The 22,630-nt window shown below is 34.0% G+C and overlaps 1 protein-coding gene and 1 non-coding gene across 3 annotated transcripts; both read right to left on the reverse strand.

Annotated features, from left to right (window-relative positions):
- Positions 1–3,403: 3,403 nt before the first annotated feature.
- Positions 3,404–22,417, reverse strand: LOC126653955 (transcription initiation factor TFIID subunit 2). 2 transcript variants are annotated; one of them, XM_050347960.2, is made up of 25 exons: positions 22,287–22,417; positions 21,822–22,200; positions 21,254–21,399; positions 21,094–21,160; positions 16,500–16,699; positions 16,250–16,403; positions 15,155–15,239; positions 14,964–15,055; positions 14,668–14,793; positions 14,532–14,585; positions 14,221–14,286; positions 13,267–13,364; positions 12,832–13,173; positions 12,666–12,753; positions 11,195–11,320; positions 11,059–11,115; positions 10,199–10,278; positions 10,063–10,105; positions 9,073–9,159; positions 7,257–7,346; positions 6,463–6,521; positions 6,298–6,388; positions 6,048–6,213; positions 5,120–5,303; positions 3,404–4,983 (listed from the first exon to the last, which is right to left on the reverse strand). In XM_050347960.2, exons 1-25 carry the CDS (start codon positions 22,400–22,402, stop codon positions 3,555–3,557), a joined length of 4,425 nt encoding a protein of 1,474 aa, XP_050203917.1. In that variant the 5' UTR covers positions 22,403–22,417; the 3' UTR covers positions 3,404–3,554. The 2 variants fall into 2 exon arrangements, with proteins under 2 accessions (XP_050203917.1, XP_055962233.1); XM_056106258.1 differs by lacking the exons at positions 16,500–16,699; positions 21,822–22,200; positions 22,287–22,417 and having other exon boundaries at positions 21,254–21,407.
- Positions 20,011–20,083, reverse strand: TRNAF-GAA (transfer RNA phenylalanine (anticodon GAA)). Its single transcript has one exon. It is a non-coding gene; the product is annotated as a tRNA-Phe (tRNA).
- Positions 22,418–22,630: the final 213 nt, after the last annotated feature.

Consider the following 22,630-nt stretch of genomic DNA (forward strand, 5'->3'; position numbering starts at 1 on the left):
TAAAAAAATCATATTGTCCCTCAGGAACGACATCGTCCCCGAGGGACAATTATCCCTTTGGGCTATCGCGAAAAAATGGCGAATTTCCCAAAGGGAACAAATAATATCATGGAGATAGCCATTTTGGGCTATCTCCATGATATAGCCATGGCCCATATGGGCCATCGCTTTAGGATGGCGATGGCCTTATGGGCCATGGGCCATCATGGGACGATGGTCCTCATCGTTGGGCGATGGTCCATTAAAAATAATTGAAAAAATAAAAATTTTAAAAACGATGTAAAATAGAAAAATTACCTCAGCAATTCTGATACGCTAGTTTCAGATGGTGGATATTTGTTTTCTTACGAATTATGAGCGTTATTCGTCTTTTTAATCGGGTTATTCAAATCTATTTGAGAGAATGCATTTTTTTGTTTTGTTAAGAAATTTGTTTTTTACTCAAAGGGTAAAATGATAATTTTCAGGATCGTGTGTAGTAATTTTAGGCGGCGAATAGTAAAACCTTAATTATACAAGCTTTGATTTCTACAGAAAGCGGAATCCGATATTCTTTATGGATACTTTATAATATACTCCTTATGTTTTGGAACAATTGTCACTCAAGCCATTTTCACACAAAATAAAAAAAAATATCAAATATGTTTAAAGTTATAATATTTTGGCTTAAAATCACTCACTGTCCCGGACTTTAGGGCCTTCAATCATGAAAGTTCCTAAATTCAATTTTCGATCACAAAATCTCCTGAACTTTAATTTCATGAATATCCTTTTACTCAAAAAATGACTAAAATACCTTAAACACGTGTAAAACCAAAAAACTCTAATTCAGTCCAACCCAACAAAACCAAATTTAAAACCACCTAATTAAATCCAAAATCATCTAAGCAAACCTAAAATCAACACCCACTCACCACCGCCACACACCTGGCGGAAACCACCTCGAATATCTGCCACCATCTATCCATCGCTCAATTTTTTTTGACGGTCCAGTATTGTCAACGTTCAACAGATCTGTTGAGGTTCGTCTTAGACGAACTTAGTCGTCTGAGAAGACAAAGACAAGGCGAGGAGCATCTACTGCTCGCCTAGCTCCTCAGACGAGGAGCATCTGCTCCTCGCCTGACGAGCTGCTACTCCTCGTGAGGAGCTGTTGCTCCTCGCCTGAGGAACAAGACGATGAGCAGATCTGCTCCAAAGGAGGAGGAGGAGCTGCAACTTCTCTGTCGAAAAAGAAATTGACGGCGGACAAGTTGGTGTCGATTTTAGGTCAGTTAGATAGTTTTAGGTTTAATTAGGTGGTTTTAGGTTTGATTTGGTAGTTTTAGGTTTGGTTTTATTGAGTTGGATTTGGCTAGATTTTCTTAGGGGTATTTTAGTCAAATTGTTGGGTAAAAGGACATTCGTGATTGTGAAATCGAAATTCAGGGGGTTTTGTGATCGAAAATTGAACTTAGAGACTTTCGTAATTTGAGTCCCTAAAGTCAGGGACGGTGGATGATTTTAAGCTTAATATTTGACCAAATCAAACACTTTTTAAAACTTGTTAACATTTATATTTATAACTCTTTATTTGTTCTTTATATTCTTTCGATCAGTGTTTTAAAAACCGACCGGTAGCCAAACAGATAAAACCGCGTTTTCAGTTGGGTGCAATCGCCGGTTCAAGCGGCTAAGTGAAACTTATAATTATCTGAAAAATATAAAATTAACAACGGATTTTAGATATTTAGTGACAAATTTTCTGTCACTATTCTCGTTGTCCAGTTCGACAAGAGGTTCAACAGCTAGTTTAACTAACGTTTTGGATTACCGCCCCAATTTGGTTCGTTCAATTCGGTCTAGTCCAACCGCAATTCCGATTTTTTTACAGTTTTTGAACCACACCACTGGTCTGTTTCCAATTTAACCAGTTCGACCGGCATGTCCAATCCAAATTTAAAAACACTTCTTCAATGAACTAATTTATGAAAAATATCAATAAATGTTTTTTTTTATTCTAAAATGAAATTTTTTATGAGCAACTATAAAAAATTCTCTAAACCGACAATTATTTCCAAACGGGGAGAGTACATCATTTTATATCTAATTTAATTGTTTCACTTCATGCTCACTTCAATCTTTATGTAACCCTCGATATCTTTTTTCAGATAGATTAAGATGAAGCCAGTATGAAAATCAGGCAATGATCGAGTAAAAGAACTCTTAGTAAATTGGTCCAATTTTTAAAAACAAATAAGGAATGTACAAAACAGATACTTGAACAGGAAGAAAATTTCAAATGAGTCTTATCTATCTTTACTATATATAAAAGCACGGAGGGGAGAGGGGGAACAAGCAAATTTACTGAATAATCCTTCCTAATATATTACTAAATAACGGTTTTATGGTCATTGATTAATTATTTATTTAATTTATTACTAAAAATATAGTATAATTAAAATTCTAGTTAGATATTGTGATTAGAGTTCTAACTATAATTGAACTATATTATATACGTAATTTACCTACTTTTTAGAAGTGAATGTTTCTATTTTACAAGAAAAAGATGAGTAATTGATATCAAATTCTTTTTTGGCCGAAAAGATAGCCTATGTATTCATTAATTAGGAAGTTTGACATGGAGTAGTAATTTTGGTAAATACGTGTAATATATGGTTAAAAATAGTATTGATGAATGTACTGGCAGAAAGAAAAATTCAACAATTATATTTATTTAATTACTTTTAAGTGAAAGTCTTGATCCCTATGTAAATAAGCTAATATTTAATTGAATAAATTTAAGTACCCTAAAACTATTAAATACTAATAATATATTTTTAATTTAATTATTATATTATCATTAACATTGATTTTTTATTATTTTTATGTACATGAATGAATTAATTATTTTATTGTTTTAAAATTTTGAATTTGAACTAATTAATTTAACATTACACTTTTTACTATATTAATTATTAGTTTAATTAATTAATAAGTGTGTGTTCCTAATAAAAGATTTTTACCCAAATCATAATCGTCATTATTCGACGAGTTACAACGAGCCACGTGTGAAACACGTAAAGCGACACTAATTAATCTAAAAAACTACAAAATGATACGTTCATATATCCATCTCAACAAGTAGAATTAAATAATCACAGGCTCTTTCAGATCAATATTTTTCTTGCGGATTGGAGATAGACTTATGGAGCAATAGATATGTCTTAAAATGAAACATACAATTATTTAACGATAACTGAGATCCCGCCTTCTTGGGGAACATTTCGAAAACCTCAAACAATAAAAGAGAAGAAATTCAACTTTGTTTTATGCAAATACCTGAATTAATTCTGACTATCTATTTCAGCTTTATGCTTCCCAACTAGATATTATAACAAAAAAGATGGATGGGCATTAGGCATTGAGCAGTGGGACCAGTTTCTTTCAACTCAAGCAATTACATATTTTCCCTAAAGTGCTGCTGATTCATACAAATTCTGGAAATGTACATGCCAAAATTTTGAAGGGAACTTATCCCATCAGCTTCTATATTGAAAATGTCAATTCTTACACTATGATTTTGTCAGTGTCCGACTCTTGATTTTAATTCGAAATCTAGGTGCCGAGTTACCTTCTGACGGCTCAGGCTTCGTCTCAAAATTTGTGGCCACAATTTTGGAACCACCGGATTCACTTGGTTTTGAATGCACAGACAACACATTAATGACAGGTTCAGGTTTCTTGACGAGCAAGTCTACTGAACCTGCCTTGGCCTCATCACTAAGCAACTTTGACATTTCTTTTTCCTTCCGTTTTTTCTCTTTCTTCAACCGTTTACGTTCCAGGTATTCAGGATCATCCTTGTGCCCTTTATGCTCTTCTCGTTTCCGTTTCTTTTCCTTATCTTTTTTCTTCTTTTCTTTTGCTCGAAAAGGTGGCACCACCGCACCTGAAGAACCACCATCAAGATCAAATCTCCCAATTGAGAGGGTCTGTAGACTAGCGTACTTTTGTGCACCAGCATCAACATTGTTATCCTGCATGAGACCAGGAGATGACGGATCTTCAGGCTGAGGGTTCACTAAAACCTTGCTTGAATCTGCAGTGCACTGAAGTTCCTTCCCAAAATTGTCACCGTTGCTTCCAAATTTTGCACTCCCAATGCTAGCAGTCATCCTTGAGCCACGGTCAATGATTGAGTTGACTTCCTCAACATTTTGATTGCTCGCACTCACAGCTTCAGTGGAATTCCTTTGTGGTGCATCAACAGAAACGGAGCTGCTAGGTTTACGATCAGTTTCATTATGCCCACCTCGAGATCTCTCAACAGTTAGATAATCAGCCTCTTCTGCTCTACTGGAAGCAGCAGATCTTTTAACTTTAATCTTAACTACTGGCATCTTATGTTCATGACTGATAGAGATGGTATCCAGTTCCTTAAAAGGTTCTTGCATGGACTGAATGCTTGAATCCACCTTCTGCTCATGATTGTCCAAGATGTTCTTCTGCTTATGATCAATTGAAATCGTCTTCTGATCATTTGAGACTGTCTTTTGCTCATGATCATTTGAAATTGTCCTCCGATCCTTTGAGACTGTCTTTTGCTCGTGATCATTTGAAATTGTCCTCTGATCACTTGAGATCGTCTTTTGCTCATGATTAGTCGAGACTGTCTTCTGCTCATGATTGGTCGAGGATGTCTTCAGCTCATGATTGTTTGAATTTGTTGTCTGCTCATGATGGTTTGAGATTGTATTCAGTTCTTTGCCGTCATCTATGCAGTCCAAATCCATCTTCTGAATATGATTACCGAAAACTGTCTCTGCTGTCATGGGAGCCTCTTGAATGGCAGCATTGTCTAATTTTATATTGTCTGCAGGAGGCTCCAAAACCTTTGTCAGTGGAACAAGTGCTGCAAATATGTTCTTTCCTTCACCGAATGTTTCCGCATCAGCCAGGCGTAACATTTTATCTCTGGGAACTCCATAAAGTGTTGGCAACCTGAAAAGGCAAAGGACAAAACTGATGAGTTAGTGATGCTCAAATTATGAGCACAGAGAAAATTTAGCAGCCTTGGCAAATGCTAATTAATCAAACCAAGCAGAACACTGAAAAAAAAAACAAGAAAGATACCCACCTTCCTGCTAGGATATGTAAGATGCAGAACAAGTAGTGCCGCAGATATATATTGTTGTAAGCAAAATGACCGTCAAGCAAATTAAGCAAATCAACAAGTGTTGTACTCTTGATGTCATACTCAGGATCAGATCCATCTCGTGTTTGACATAACCGCATAGCATGAGCAGCAAGTTTCGCCTGCCCTGCAACCAAAGAACATAAATGAAATTAGGGGTGAGCATGGTTCAGTTCTGTTCTGTTAAATTTAGTAAAATTTAAAGTCAAACTGTCCTTGAGGAATAAAATCACACCAAATATTTAAAGAAAATTTCAGTTCAGTTAACCAATTTAGTATCGGTTTCGGTTCGGTTGATATAAATTTAGATAAAAATTATACATATTATGTAAATAATATGTATTAGTTTACATTTATATATTATTTATACATATTATTTACGTACACGTTCTAAAATTACGTACAGATATTTACAGCTCGAACAAAGTGAGAGGTAGAAGAAACTTTTAGCAAATTGATAGTAATGACTTGGGACAGAGGTTGTTTCCCCTTGCCCCGGTCTTGTATCTGACATGTGCTCACTTACAACTAAATTATATAAAAATAACTATATATATTAATAAAAACAATATTATTTAAAAGTTCATTTTTCGGTCGGTTTGGTTAACCGAAGATAAAAACCAAATCAAAACCAAAAAAAATATTTTAATTATTTAAATCCAAACCCCTCATTTTAACCATTTTGATTTTAACCAAACCAAAATAAATTCAATTTGGTTTGGTACGGTTTTTGCTCAACCCTAAATGGAATGATATTAGAATGATATTGAATATGAATAAGAGAGAGGAAAAGCACAAGGGAAATGCAAGAATATTAAATATCTAACTATAGTGATCTAAGACAAAATTAGAGGTAGGAAGAGTAAAGAACCTCTTAACGTTGGTTCTTCCTTCAAATATCTTATAAACAATGACAATGCCGCATCAATGCCTCTGCCGTGGAATTCCAAGTTAAGGAGTGCCTTGCTTGCTTCAATTCGAATTTGCCATATTGTCTTAGGATCTTGGAAGGGTTTAATAAGTTCAACAACATGTTCCTGCAGCAAGTAATGCAGCATTAAGAAAGAATAGCTAAGATGATGAAAAGCCTATTGGAAAATAAGATAAATAAAGACGCTTACAAGATGAATAGATCCATAAAGCTTAAACGCAATTTGTACTAATGTACGAATGCAGCTTATTGTCAAGATACCATTATAGCTTGGCATCAGCCTACAAAATACCAATTTAGTTGGAAATAGTTCTTACTCTATCCAGTAAATATAACAAACTAGAAAATCATGTACCTATCAAATTGCAAAAGACGATCAATGCGCTTGAGAATAGATGATAACAAGGTCACATTCTGTCAAGATATGAAAGAAGTAATAAGTGGTAAGCGTTCACAACTAATTACAGACACATAACAACAAAAGCAAAAACCAGAATTTTACATACATAACCATATACTTGCTGATGTTAGAATAGATTCAAATTAAATTCTGAAACAATACTTGGTCTTATTTATAACGTTGACCACTTCAAAAAATAGCTCAGTGGCATGAAAAGCCCAAGTTTAAATATTAAAACGGAGGGATACAAAATTCTTTGCCATCTAAAACAATGCCTGATACAGGCAAAAATAAATGGGGCAGACAAATTTCCTGAGGATTTAGTAACTAAGAGGAAGTCTCTCAGTTTTCACATTTTCCTATTCAAATACCTATTAGACTTCTACCACCAAAGTGCATAGAACTACAAAAGAATAAAGAGACAGGGATATGCACCACCTGAAAGTTGGAGAAACAAGTGGCCAAAATTTTAACAGGAAGCTAAAGGAAAGTTACAGCAGTATCATGTATTTCACGTGAATGCATAAACAAGACAGAGAACAATAGGTCATAACTTATAACCAAGAAATGCTAAAAGAATTTCTTTCTGAATAAACAGCTGGAACGACGAGAAAAACAGAAGCTTACAGAACTGAAGGAAACAAGGTCAAGAGGTAGACTGAAATTAGAATGTACCAAGAAAAAACAGCTGATATGACAGAATACTATATATCAAGCAAATGAAGGTAAATGGTAATTAATTTACTAACCTGCTGCCCGAATTCAAGTTGACCCACAGACTGGACCAATGCAGAAAGCCAGAATACATCAGAATAAGGATTTCCGGTATTATCATTATACTGCCACAGAGCAAAACAGGACCAAAAAAAAAATGCATCAATCACTCGGCATATAGAATATGCAGCGAGTTTCAATGGTCTGCGAGTATATAGAACATTTAAGCAAACATAAGCATAAACAATGGAATCAACACGGAACGCTGCAAAACATGTTCATCGTGCTATAACTTTAAAATGATTACAATATCAAGGCTTGACCTCCAAACATGGGCTGAGAAATTGTTAGTCCATACTCCATATATTCAGAAGCCTATCTATATTCGAACAATGTAATCATTTAGTTCCATCTGTTTCCTGTGACCTTATGATGCTTTTAAAATAATTCATTCTTAGGAGTTAAAAATCTATTGTTGCATTTCTCTTTTTTTTCTTAATTGTGTCAGCATGTCCATGTTGATCAGAACTGTAACTAGGACTTCCACTGGAGAACAAAGATTTCAGCATCCTATGACCTTATTATTCTTTTATATAATTCAAACATAAGAATTAAAAATCAGTTGTTGCACGTGGTTTCTTAATAGTATCAGCATTTCCAGAGAAACTAAGATTTCAATATCATTAATGAGTGTTATCCTCAATATCATTAATGCGGTGTTATCCTCAACCTGTGCCCATTCCAAATAAAGCTGATAGGTTCCATCTTCTAGCAAAATTCATAAATAATCAGGAACACCCAAAACCAATAATTGATACACTAAACTAAATGGCATTTAATTACACAATGTTTGGGAACACGAAGCAACGGTCAAGGCTTTTAAGGTACATTTATCAATGGATCACTACCCCTGTTTGGAAGGAAAGCAAAGTAAAATAGAGATGTAAAGTGAACATTACAAAATACCACTTAAATGAAATATATTATTTTCAATATATTTGGAATCTTGGAGCATAGCTGTAGCTGTATCAATTCTAAGGCTAGAAATTCAGAGAATAATCATAGATGCTTTACGAGCCATAATGAGCCTATTAATTAAGGTTAAACAAATAATTCGTTTAACACCTGCAAGTATATATTACCTTAGAAATACTGAACCAGAAAGTATTACCGTTTGATTTTTTTTTTGTTTAGCCAAATATTGTATGTGTTTAGCAATAAAAAAAACCTAATGTATTAAGCTTCTGTTTAACTCGGACAATTATGAAATTGTAAAAAAGTATTAGGATACAATATCAATTTGGTGGTTCGCGAACAAAGGGTGAGTTCAGTCAGTTTTGGTACCCAACCTAACTCTCCCAGACTAAAGTACCCAAATTTTATATATTGAATAGAACTGACCAAAAAATTTAATACCCAACTAAACAAAGAGACCGAATAAAAAAAATTAAGGGAAAAGGATATAAATCTGTGCCAAATAAATATTTGGTTAGTTTGTTGATGTCAATAAATTTTATAAATAATATGAGCTAAAATAAATTTAAAAAAAAAGTTAATTTTAGCTGAGTTTTAGAAAGCTAAAACAGCATTTGAAATGAAATTAACAGAAAAGTGAAGCTAACAAAAAATTCAAACCAAACCAGACAAAAATATGGAAACAGTTTAACAAAAATTTACTCACCCCTAGTTATATCCAAAAGCACAAAAACTTATCTAGCAACTTTAAATAGCCACATACTGATCATAGAAAACCATATAACCATGCTTCAAGAATTGTATGCAATCCTAGAAAAAAATTCAGGTAAGCAATTGGTACAACAACATACTCAATCACGAGAGAGAAAAACCTACCTTCAGAAGTTGTAAAACGAACTCAATAGCTTCCCTAGGGCTTTTCTTATCTGCAGATCTAACCATCGCCACAGCTTGAGGGATTGCCTGCATAAATGGACAAAATGATATAGGAAAAGTTATTAGTGTTTATGCAGAAAACAATACTAACGAACACAATTACATTGTTTTAGTTAAACAGTAGCAACATAACGTCATAAATTGTTGGACAATAAGAACCTACAAATGTTTACCAAAGCCAAAACAGTCATGGAAATGGTGTATCAAATATTGTCTACTCCTACTTAACATTAATGGATGCTAATGAAATTTAAACCAGAAACATAAAATAATAGAAAAATTGGATTTAGCCAATTTTGTCTTATCTTTAAAAGAATTTAAGTTTGTTAAAAGAATTTTGATGTAGTTAATATCAGCCTTTATATAGGCCAACAATATAGCATAACAAGCCCATTTAAATTTATAATGAAAAAGCCTATTTTTTGAGCAAGGTCTCCTAAACGGACAATCTATACCTGAATATGCACAAACTAAAACTACTTGTATTCAATTAAGAAATACTCCCTCCGCCCCAAATTGATAGGCAGTTTAAGACAAACACGAGTATTAAGAAATTTATGAATTCTAAATAAAATGAGTTAATATATGAAAAACTACCATACTTGCCCTCATTTAATATAGTGGTCATTTTTGTCTTTTTGTGATTTTTGTTGTGTTTCCAATATATTCCCTATAATTAATGAGGGTATATTTGATAATTACTTGTTAAAGTAAATATCTAGTGCTTATAATTTGGGACAAAGAAATTTGAAATAGTGCATATCAATTTGGGACGGAGGGAGTAATAATTTAGCAATGTCCAAAAAAGTGGTAATATCTATGATTCCCGTTGTACCAAAAGATAAAAAGAAATATAAGAGGATTTAATTACACGAATCCCATTCACAACACTAAACAAAACTAATTACATATCCTACCTCATTGCATTACCTCAAGAACAAAGTACTCTGGAAAATCATGAAAATCGTTTGGCCTGGCAAGATCATCAAACAACAAATTAAACGAGCGTTACTATAAACTACAACCACCACAACTCCAATTTCACTAAAGGGGGACGGCATCTCACTTTGGAAGTCCAATTGTTGCATCAAATCTTCGACTTTTGTAAAACTTCACCAAATGAAGTAAACCAGACCAATCACTTTCCTGTCAGTCAAAGAATAAAGGACAATCCACTTACTCTCAGAGATGGCAACTAAATTCAAAAAGTCAAAAAAAAAACCTAGCAAGGACTTTCTTTGAAGATATTATCCTACTAGCCATTAGCACTTTAAAGAGCGATTCACCGTAGAAAATGCGGTTGACAGTTAAAAAAAGTACATCAGCGATCAACAGTGGTTGAGTAAAAGGAAAAACCTAGAAGTTCATAAAAGCGATAGCGGATTGTAGCGAAAAACATAACTGCTGTTTCTCTTTCCAATTCTTTTGAAGAATATCAAAATAGACTACACATTTATAATTCAGCACATAAATATATCCCCAGAATTTAAACAGTGCAGTCTTTTAAACATAATTAACAAAGCTTGGCTAATCTTATATTAATATAAACAAAGAAATCAACTTATGTAAAGTTAAGATTCATAACTAAACTTTAATTATGATTTCAATAATAACTCGGTGAAAAACACACATAAATGTTTGTTGTAGAAGTCTTAGTGTTTATTTGATATCGAGACTTGACTCGTTATAATGTGTTTAGCAAAAGAGGAACAAGCCAAAAACAATTATAAGAAAGCCGCTTTATTTCACAATCCAAATGTGATTGCAGGCCTTCTTCTAGTAGAATAAATGCAATGTTTTAAGGCAGCTGACACAATGCTATAAGATTTAAAACAAAGACTGGGTTGAGATACCAAAAGGGTGGGAGAGGAGAGAGAGAGAGAGAGAGAGAGAGAACAGTGGCTTATGATTAGTTGATAATAATACCTCAGATGCTGTATTAGCCAATGCAAATGCTGCCTCAATTCGAACTCTCCAGAAGGCCTGGCCATCACATGACATAATTAGATTATTATGTTGCATTTAATAATATGACCAGCATTCTACTGAAAATATGTAAAACCTTAGAGTCGCCAAGGAAATTATTGAGAGAATTGACAACAGAAAATGAAAGTTGCGGTAAAGCTTCTAATGCTGCAATTGCTTGTGCCTGAGCAACAACATCCCCATCCTTCTCCAACTGATTGATCTGATGAAATTCACCACCATTCACAAAGTTGTTACCAGTGTATAAAATGTAAACCATCAATATAAGAGGTAGAATTATTTTTAAAAAAACACTTCATATGCTAGTCAATCCCATCAATCACACAAAATTAAGTTCATCAAGAAAAGCAATTGGAGGATAAATAATCTTCACCAACACAAACCTAATTCAGTCTTAAGATTCATGACTTTCTCAATATTTATTAACAACAAAGATCTATCTCTGTAGACAGTGACAATTTTCACGTAGTATGTGGATCAAAGGTGCAACTGAGAGGCACAAGGCACAACCTAACTCAGCTGCCCCAAAGGCAGGAAACACTGGAGACGTGCCTTAGCCAGACCCTACGTACTTGTATTATTCCTAATAAATTCATTCTTTCTTTTCCTATGCAGCTCAATTAAGCAATATGGAGACCATCAATATAATTAAAAACCTACCATATACTTTGAAGTGTTTTATGCAGAACTTTTTCCAAATGTCCTTTTTGGAAAAGCAACAATTTACTTGCTTTTTTCAAATAACTTTCAAAACTCAAGAAACAAAATATTAAAAAGATGCTTTTGCAAACCTAGATCACACAGCAACCACAGGTAAAGACATTCTTTTCTATGGCAAAGGGAAAAAACCAAAAAAGACAATTAGTAGTTGTATTAGCTACTTTGGCTTTGGGAACTGATGCTATTTAGGAGGATTATCTTTTTCGAGTCTCTTGAACTACTAGATTTATTTTTAAGTTGTAAAATATTAATGTGAAGATTGTATTTTATGCTATATAGCTTAGTCTCTTTCTTTGCCTCACCTTTGTCAGGCCCTTGCCTGAACCTAAGAGGCCCTAGGACCACTTGCCCACGGCCCAATGTACCTCTAATACTAATAATATAACTGAATCCAACAACCGAACTAGAACAATCTTGTAAACAGTACCATCCAGAGGAAAAAAAGGGAACAGAGAGTCTGGTGTAACTTTTGTAGAGTTGAAAACATTGCAGTTGGGAAATCAAACTAAATTTAAGTTTTGAGATTTATAATAATAGACGCACTCTGAAAGCCCATGTCAATGATGCCAAATGACAGGCAAGTTTGGCTGTGCAAAAACTGGCCAGTCCATGAACTTTGTCAAAAATGGTAACCCATCAACTAAGTTAACAATGTTAGTTTCATACCGATGAACATCACATGTTTGACCGAGGAAGGCCTGAATATGATAAATCGAAGAATAAAAGTATGCAGATTCTCGATCAAAATTTGAATGCTAAAAAGAACTAGCTGCATCACAACCATGAGTGGAATTTTTCTTGCATGGACCAAGGCCAGAATGACTTACCCACATCTGTATGGGTTGATTAAATTGAATTGCAGCAAGGTACTCCATTTCTGGGTCTGCTCTAATCCATAACAAGGGGGATTCCAAACTGCAAAAGGAAAACCACACTTTTAGGAAATAGAACCACCCCAGCAAGAATGATAAACCATGTAGCCTGAAAATGTACCTAGAGCGCATATCTGCAGCAGCCACAATATCACCATTCTCATCAGAGCCATCAGGTTTTGTACCCTTCTTAGGCTTTTGGAAGCGTCTAGCAGCTAGTTTTGAATGGCATTGTATTTCCAGAAGCTGCCACATTTCTCCAGACAAAGGAAGAACTGGATGGTCATACATACCATCAAGTTCATAAACTCTGATACTCATCATCCCTGGCCAACCAATATCACCATCTCGATTATCGGAATCAGGGTTCAGAGTTGATGTACTCCCATCAGGAATAGCTGTGCACTCTCTCAGCACAGCCAATTCAACTATATTTTTCCTTTTATTATATGAGAACCCCATCCTTAAATTATAACACAGTGGCAAGTCAGCAACTAATATCAGCAAAGACATGAGACATGCAGGGGTGAAAAACTGTAGCTCACATAATCAATACCTCAACAGTGGACACCCGCATGCACCAACCCACCTAGGAAAAAATTCCTTCAAAAATGGGCGCTCAAGATTTCCAATTTTAGTAGCAAAATGCCTAAACTGCAACTCGCAAATGAAAAAATAAAACAAATAAATGAATAAATAAATTAGAGTAACCTTCAAAATATAATAGAGAGATTAATGCAGAAAAAGATACAGGAACAATATAAACAATAAAAAAAAGGAAATTACAATAAATTTACAAGAGCAAATGAAGTGAGAAAAGAATGCAAAATGCTCCATAGCTAGAAATCTTAATAGCATGCAAAATGCTCCATACCCCAGTATCATCAAATTAGAAGATCAAAGAGTCGGACATGTGGATATGTGTCCGACTCGGACATTCGTATCCGAGTCCGGGTAACATAGCTTAATACTACTAGTGATCCTTCCTAACCAAGTTATTTCGATCTAAACAACAACCAGTAGTGATCCTTCCTAAACAAGTTATTTCTATCTAAACAACTACCAGTAGTGATCCTTCTTAACCAAGTTATTTCAATCTAAACAACTAAAAACTACACATGCGAAACCACAAAGATCAACACTCTCAGACCAAGCACATCAATACTATCTGCTTTCCTAAATTTTAAATGATTAAAAATTAACCGAAGACATTTATAGTGCTAAACTAATGTGTTAGTCAAAACTAAAACTCATGACATGTACATAACTGTACATTCTAAAAACTGACCAGATAAAAACTCCTAGTCTGAAAGAAGAAGAAAAGAAAGCCAATTTATACAGGGAAAAAGAGCCGGTAAGATATTGCAGCATGCATCTCCGGAGAAATCAATAGGATGATAAGTTTGGTAAAATCAATCACAAACTTACGTTTCAAAATTCTAGAGTATATTTTACCCTCAATAAGGGTCCTTAGAAGATTTGTGAGTACATTTAAGCAGAATGCACTTACCTCCTTTGTACTAAGAGATCTCACAGGGAGAGTATCCCTAGCACGCAAGACAACTTTCTGTAAAATCTGCAAATAGAGAAGAAAAAAGCAAATCTATCTTAATTCCAGTATTCCATAACATCACCAAGGCCATGAAATATTATATGGTTAGACAACAAATGGAAGTGCATTTTGCCAATGACCGGCACTGATAGAACAATATTTAAGCTATCATACATTGTTTATACTATTAAGAAAAGTGAACAGCTAAAGTCAATTAATTACAACTATTTCATCCAATAAATTGGTGACATGATGCAAAAGATCCTTACTTTGCGAAAGGATTCTGGCCCCATCTGCTTTTCCAACATTTGCAGGATTGCCACCTTTACCAAACCCAATGTTTTTAGTTCAAAAGAAATGCAAAAAGAAGATATGTAACAAAAATAAATTTGGAAATAAACTCACAGACTTCCAGGATCGTATTTTCCCATATATGCCAATGCAATGAGTTCCATACAAATCCTTACATGAAGTAGAGGAGCTTAAAGTCGTTGCGCCACTTTCATCTGCTTTGCAAACAGAGCAATTAGCCTGCAATTCCACAAAATACCATAATTACACTCTTCTTTCAGACCAAACCATGTCATAGTCATCCAGCACATGTCAATATTTCCTAGAGGATACAACATAAGGGGTAAACAGAAAGCTTCATTAAAAAAACATGAAATGATAGATTGAATAAGGGCAGAACCATATCTAACCTTGTATCTCCTATAGCGAGCTTCATTATTTCCTAAAAATTTCTTGACAAACAAATCTGTGAGAAAACCAGCAAGACCATCCAACAGCCATTCTGCATTAAGAAATTGTGTGAGAATAACCATCTATTTTCTTCAGAATTCGTACTAAATATCATGATCAAACATCAAAAATATCATGTCAGCCAACTTGCCATCATTGGGTTCCTCAGGGACTACATAAACACCAAACCACTGTTTTGCAAGTGCAAAGGCTAATTTAATGCTTGTGTCTATGACCTGTTACAATAGAAATTGGTAAATCAGCTTGCTGAAGAAAGGCAAGTAAAGATTGAAATTGATATCTTAATGTAAACAAAAATTTAAAGAAGGTTAAATAATATAACTAGTTGAAAGATATATACATATATGTGAGTAGTAGTTGCTGACTAATATCAAAAACCTTAAAAAAATTGCATTTTGTAACTCTGAAGCAGAAGCAGTTTAAATAAGCACCTTGCACTTGAAGCAATATACAAGGCTGTGATACCAAAATATAAATACGATAACAGAGCCACAACATCATACATTTCTAGTTTCTTTCATTTAAATGATACTAAGGGAAATAGCTTTGACAGATGGTATGGTTTATAGCAACTAACAAGCATTAAATGAATCTACTTTAATGGTCACTGAACCAAATGAGCAGATATTTAAGAATTAAATGAATTTATTCTTATAGTACAAAATTAAAACATAAATTATCCAACATGCATGAGAGAAACACAAGTTGTCTCCACTACAACCTTCCTTGATCTTTTAAACCAATAACTTAATTGAATTTAGAAAGAGCATGATGAGAACAATATTAGTTGAAGATAAACGGCCATTTTCCTAATCATATTAACGTGTATAAAATTTAGACCAAAAATTTCTGATAAAGCATAGAGTTTTTTTTCCTTTCACCAATGTACTCCTAAACATCCAAAAACTAAATCAGAAATTCAAGAAATTCAGAAAGTAGGATTTTGCAATTAAGAAATTCAGGAGATAAAACTGTTTAATTGCTCACATAAATTAAGGGTAGTTTCCAGCTCATGGAATTAATAATGGAGAATTTTTGTACTTAAACCTGCTGATAAAGTATAGATAATGTCTTTCTATGATCAACATACATTTAAATAAACAGCTACTATTATTATAAAAGAAATACACTTCTACACCACCCATATATGCATATAAGGCACAAAGATACCACCTATTAAACGTAATACATCCATCATAACTACAAGTTGATTGACTAAACAAACCTGATCGATAACCCTCTCATCATATAATACGTGTGCACTGAAGATGCTAAGGGAGGCTCCTAAACTTGATGAGGATACAGCCACCTCAGGAGCTAGGAAAATTTGCGTGTATGATCCGAATGGAAATTTTGCATCAAGATATCCTTCATAATGGCTGTTGAAAGCACAGAGAATTAAGAAACAGCCCAAGCTATGGATTAAAGCTATTGAAATATATCTACAAAAGGAAATTGATTGACTAATAACAAACTTGAATGCATTATGGAAAAACTCCATGGTATTCCGAAGCTTTGGAAGATTAGCAGGCAAGCACATATGCGATATGAAACCAACATGGGGATCAGGAAGGATTTCAAATGGTGCAACCACTAATGATATACATTGAGCGGTTACAGGAACATCTAATTTGTAGACAAATGTTCTTTGAGGAGGATCATTCTCGCCCAAAACCTACAATGTAAATATGCACATAATTAAGTTCATGAAATCTAAAAGCCTGCCAGTTACAAAAATAATTAGATAGCCTGCATCACAAAGTAATACCAGAAATAACATGTTACTTTAATTCAATATCAACTTCTTACTTCTCCGTCTTCTTGCAAATCACATGACATTTAACTTTTTCTCATTTATCACATTCATTAAATTAAGATTTCCCTTCGACAAGTAAAACCATGATAACAAGAGAAGGTAAGTAAGTAGAGAATTTACTGAACTTAATATAAATATTTGAATTTTTGATAATTCTCGAAGTAGGTACATAAAAGTTTCTCTATATATATTTACAAATAAAAAATAGACCTGTTTTGACAGGCAAATATCAAATGGAAAAACAACATTTGAAAACCCTTCAAATTTACTTCTCAAATGGTTATTAAAACAATCAAAGAAGTAGCTTTCTACACCATGTCCAACCTCTAGACGAAACTGACACATACATTCTTCTCAAAGGCTGATGAATTAAAATAATTGAATGCGCCAAATCCTAATAATTATTTTCCAAGCACAGGGAAGAAGCAATGATCTTTTTTCCTCTCAACCATCAAAAAGAAGGGCATCTAAAAATTATGATTCCCGGTCTTTTAGCGTGCATGTCTTCAAACAAACTAGTTCAAGTAAAAAGGTGATGCAAGTCAGATAGCCACAATTTATACCTACAAAGGTATTCTTATTTTGACTCTTTTGACTATGAGATAATCAGGCATTCCCTCATTCCCATTAGTCGATTGCATTTCACAGAACACAAGTATGACAAGCCATATCCCCTCATAAAGAAATAAAAAGCTCTAAAAAAAGATATAAACATTAAAAACAAGTAAATAATGAATAAATACAGCTAAAAAAAATAAAAGTCAAGTGTCAACCATTGGAAATCTTCAAAACAAAGAGCATTAAGAGTCGACAAAATAAAAAAATTATTAGAAAGTAAAAAAAGCAAATACCAGTAGTTTACTTGATCAATAATTTCCCAAAATGAAATTGAGAAAAATTGAGAAATGATGATGAATTAATTTAAAGGCGTGTACATTTAGTTAAGATTATAATTAAGAAAAATAATAGATAAACATAGAAAAGACATAACACAAGGCACAAGGCAACTAAAAATTCTTAAAAACATCAAACGTGCAAATCCATTAGCAACTACCTAATATATACTACCTCCGTCCCAATAGAGTTGTCCACTTTGCCTTTATCACACAGTTTAAGAAAAGCAATTATTGTTTATGGGTTTTATAAAAAAAAAATTATTTTTCTTGTCATACCCCTATTTAATGTAAGAGCCCACTTGCAATTTACTTTCAATATATTCATTAGTGGATTTTAAATAGGGTTAATATAGAAAAATTGAGTGTAAAAGTTGGTTACTTTATGAAAGTGGACATAAACAAGAGTTTTGGGACAAAAAAATTTCTCAAAGTGAACAACTCTATTGGGACGGAGGGAGTATTATTTACTACATGAATATATGTTTTTTTATTATTTATCTAACATATATTATAATTAGATTATGATTAAAATAAATAAAGAAAATGAATCAAAAGACAGGAAGGAAATATATAAAGTTATACAAAACAATTTTGACAATGATAACTTTCACCTGCCATATATGAAAATAAAAATTTTATCAAGTACTGAGCTAGAAAAAAATACGAAACGAGTTAACAATTAAGAAAAGATAACATGTTATTTCTTTCAGTATATACTATTTAACCGTTCCACATTGTAAAATTTATATTGATAAGTATCCTCATCATTAAGATAAATTAAGCAGCCACGGAGACCAAACTCCAATTGCATGTCAAACCCAATATGCGTGAAAATTTGACCATGTCATTTCGTTTTCCCATTGGATTTCAAATCCACACTCTATTTTCTTTCATCTGATGCAAACCGATTAAGGCAACAATATACCCATCACAAAGAACCGCCTCCAGCAGTATTTAGAAGAAATGAGTAATCAACTGAGCATAAATCATCAATAGACAACTCCATGATTTAGTAGCTTAGCTTTCACTAAATGAATCCCACTGTATGAAAATCAACATAGAAAGAAAATGAATCCCACTATTCTTGCTACACCTCTCAATGTCTTACTTTCTCTGCTTACAATCCTGTTTAGAGCATCGAGCAAAACTATGTACTTTAGGTCAGAGATGATTATTTTAATAGAAGTCCTTAATTAATGTCAATTCACTGCCACTGCATCATTCTGCTCCCCAATTAATGAATCTATATTCTAATATGAAAAATATAAAATCATGTACAAAAGAAAACAAAAAACAATTTTGAGTTACTTATGTCTAAGCCTTAAAACTCTCAATTTACTGCATCAACAGTTTTTATTCATGTCTGGTTATAAAAGCATTCGTAAACTACTAATGTAGGATTACCTCCATTACAATGATCATTAGATATGTATAAGGAACACCAAGGTCCTTTGTAAATGCCTGACAAATACAACCACTACTGATTCTTCAAGGAATACTAGAAGGGAAAATAATACAAAAATACAGAAGTACAAATGAGTTCACCTACAAATATATCGTTCACGGATTACTGGAAGCACTTCAGTCAACAAGCAAAAAACAATTGTTAGAAGCTGAGGAATCAACAAACTAGATTGCAACGAATTACATAGGCAAAGCGATGTCAGATTTATAGTTAAGGTAAAGAAAATTCAAATTAAATTAAAATAGCAGCCTTCATTGGACCTATTGCAAAGTCGGCAGATTGGAAGATGCAACATTACTTTTGCTCTTTAAAAACAAAAAAAAAATCTATTTCTGTTAGCAACACAAAACTATAACTCCTTTTTAAGAACAGCATTGGAAAGGTACTGTTTTACTAGAGATCAGGCCTAAGATAAGATCTATCAACCTATTTATTTACAGCCTAGATACTCTCCACTTATTAAGTTTCCATAACAGTCTACTTGCTAAATCAATTTCTATGGATCCGTCACCTAGAACTCTACCAGAACCAACTAAAATGTAGTAACTGCAAATACATCTTCACCTTACTTAAGCTTTTGATTTTGTAAATAGTCTACAAATAGATATTCACTGGCATGATTAAACTTATACAGTAAATTTCTGAATCATATTATCAATAACCAAATTTTCTCACACCGTCACACCAACTTCTTCAAGGTATCAATAACTACCCACTCTCTCAAAAGATGAGCATTACTTCCATAAATAAGGAAAGTATGAACCAATATTCCAGTTTATTCTCAATAAAGCCTCGATCCCAAAGATGCGTGCGGTGAGCGTGGATCGAACACGCGACCTTCAGAGCTTCAGTCTGATGCTCTCCCAACTGAGCTATCCCCGCAAGTAATACACCAACAAGGAATCGAACCCGGATGTAGAAAGGAAGTTATCTAATTAGTTGAAGAAATGATCCCACATATGGTTACGATCCCCGTAAGCAAAATTTGCTTAATAATTCTAAACCTGAGAAAGTAAATTATCTCTAAACGTAGTCCATCAAGCACTTCCTTAACTAGATATATATATACCTTCCTTTGACCCAGTTTACTGGTAAAAAACCATTTACTTGAGAGGTCGGCCTAAAAGAACAGCAAATATATGGAACCGAGAACCTTGTATCGAATGCTAACAATTTTTTCAAAGATATTACTTTCAGTATTAATGAACTAATACTTCATTTCATTATCTCATTCTATACATTGAAATGCAACATTTTTGACTCGATGCTGCTTGCAAAATCATAGAGAGACAAAAGTGATGTTTATAAGATCTTCTTCATTGCAGTTATAGCATCATTGCCCAGACAAGATATTAAATCATACTCCCTTTGTTCCAAATTGATAGATAGTTTAGGACAAAACAAGTGTTAAAATATTTAGTTCATCTAAACAAAATAAGTTAATTTAATTTATAAAAAAAATATCACACTTACCCTAATTTAAGGTAGTAGTGATTTTTTGTGTTTTAGTATCTATCTATATTTTCTTGTTAATGCATTTCTACTATGGTTAATGAGGGTACATATGACAAATAGCCCCTTATAGCTTGGGACAGGAGAAGTGAAAAGAGATATGACTTTGGAACAAAGGGAGTATTAACTCTCAATACGTCACTAGCAACATTCAAAATTCTCTCTTCAGTAGTGCAGAACAATTTCAGAAAACATGCCAGAATTGAGAACGTAAATTAAAAGGATAAACTAGACTTTAGCACATAGAGCATACGAATTGATAATCACTAAATTGGCTGACACTGGGACAATTTCTAATTACAGGATATCTAAACATCAGTAGAAACTAGAGAGGTCAATCGTTCAGGCATAGAAGGAATATAGTTTTCTCATAAACGCACCTGGTAGAGTAAGTTCCCAGAACTGACTGCAACAAGGTGATGGGGAACGGTAAACTCCAGATCAAAGCTGAATGAGGAAGATTGTAAGTAGAAAAAAGAAACTAAATGGACAATCACAAATATTGTAGAAACTAGCAAAACAGAACCAAGCAAGCTATACCAGCAACGCTGAGAACCTTCATCAATACAAGGGAACCAGCACCTCGCACGTCTTATCTGGTTGTCAGTATGAAGCAAATTATCACTGAAATGGATTCCTGTCTCTGCTTTCTCGACCCAATAGTTGATGCGAATCAATTTGACATTCTGCACCCAACATCAACCTACATGAGAAACCACAAAAGCATAACCTCATCATGAAAACTCATACTACGGAACGTACCAACATTTCAAACACAAAAAGGAAAAAATAACCACCTCAAAACTCTAAATCAGATAATTTCGAATTCAGGAATTTTAAACGAAATGAACAGCAACATACTCATAAGACCACATATCACCAAACTCAAAAGAACATGGCAACACTGACGACATTTCATACTTAAAAGCAGTAAATGAATGTACTTTCAACAGCAAACGAAGTTACTTTGCCGCCATAAATGCAACCCACCAGTTAAGAATTTAAAAAACAAACAACGATTCCAGTAATAAAACGGCAACTTCAATCAAAATTCTCAAAAAAATGAAAAAATTAGAAACAACGAGGGATTCAGATTAGCCACAGTAACCTGCTTATTACTAGTATCATCGCCGCCAATATCGCCATTATCACCATTATCCAAATTCAACTGATCGTCATGCTTATTTTGTAGTTGCGGGTCATTAGAAACCCTAAAAGAAGCTTTACAACAATTAATAAGCAAATTGGGAATAAACTCTCGCTGAAGAGCGGAAACATAAGCAGAACAAGCAGCATCGGCAGCTGAGCCAGTGTCAGTAACCCAACTCCATCTCCTCGCACTACACTCCACCATCCCATTTTGCTGACGTGGATAGTACTCGAACTCCGTCGGCTCTCCGTCCACAAACACATTCTCAATCCCTAAATTCTCCGCGAATAGCCCGAAAATACCTATATCCGGTACGGTAATTTCCAATTCTGTGTAACTAAACAAACCAAAACAGAGAATAACATTAACAAAACCCTAAAACTGAAGAAATTGAAATGAAATGAAACCCTAACGGTAACGCACCCGTAGATTTGACGTTTTTCTATGTCGATTGAGAGGCAAAGCTTTTGATGACGCACTACAGCTCCCGTATTGTCGGGCTTCGAGTCGTCGTTCTTCGGCTTACGAGGCTTCGCCATGGCTAGATTGCGAGGGAAACGGGGCTGGTTTTATAGAGCAAAATGGGAAGTATCTGCTGCGTTTACGATTATGCCCTGGAAGTAATTAATTGATCTGTGGCGTACACGTCAATGTTTTAGATTTTTGTTTTAACGGCTTTGATTTTATAATCTGATTCTCTTGGAATGGACCGATTTAGATCAAGATGGGCCTCCTATTTGGGCCTCTTCCTACTCAGCCCGGATCCA

Source organism: Mercurialis annua, linkage group LG6 (genome assembly GCF_937616625.2).
Source record: "Mercurialis annua linkage group LG6, ddMerAnnu1.2, whole genome shotgun sequence".
In the NCBI taxonomy this organism is placed as follows: domain Eukaryota; kingdom Viridiplantae; phylum Streptophyta; class Magnoliopsida; order Malpighiales; family Euphorbiaceae; genus Mercurialis; species Mercurialis annua.

Bases quoted from the DNA above. Each gene is read 5' to 3' on its own strand.
- LOC126653955 (XM_050347960.2), bottom strand. From the start codon at position 22,402: ATGGCGAAGCCTCGTAAGCCGAAGAACGACGACTCGAAGCCCGACAAT. The intron at 16,404-16,499 runs GTTTGTTATTAG...TGCTTTCAACAG, and splicing joins TTTTTCCATAATGCATTCAA to CCATTATGAAGGATATCTTG. The intron at 13,174-13,266 runs GTATTGATTATG...TTATAATTTAAG, and splicing joins TGCGGGTGTCCACTGTTGAG to GATGGGGTTCTCATATAATA.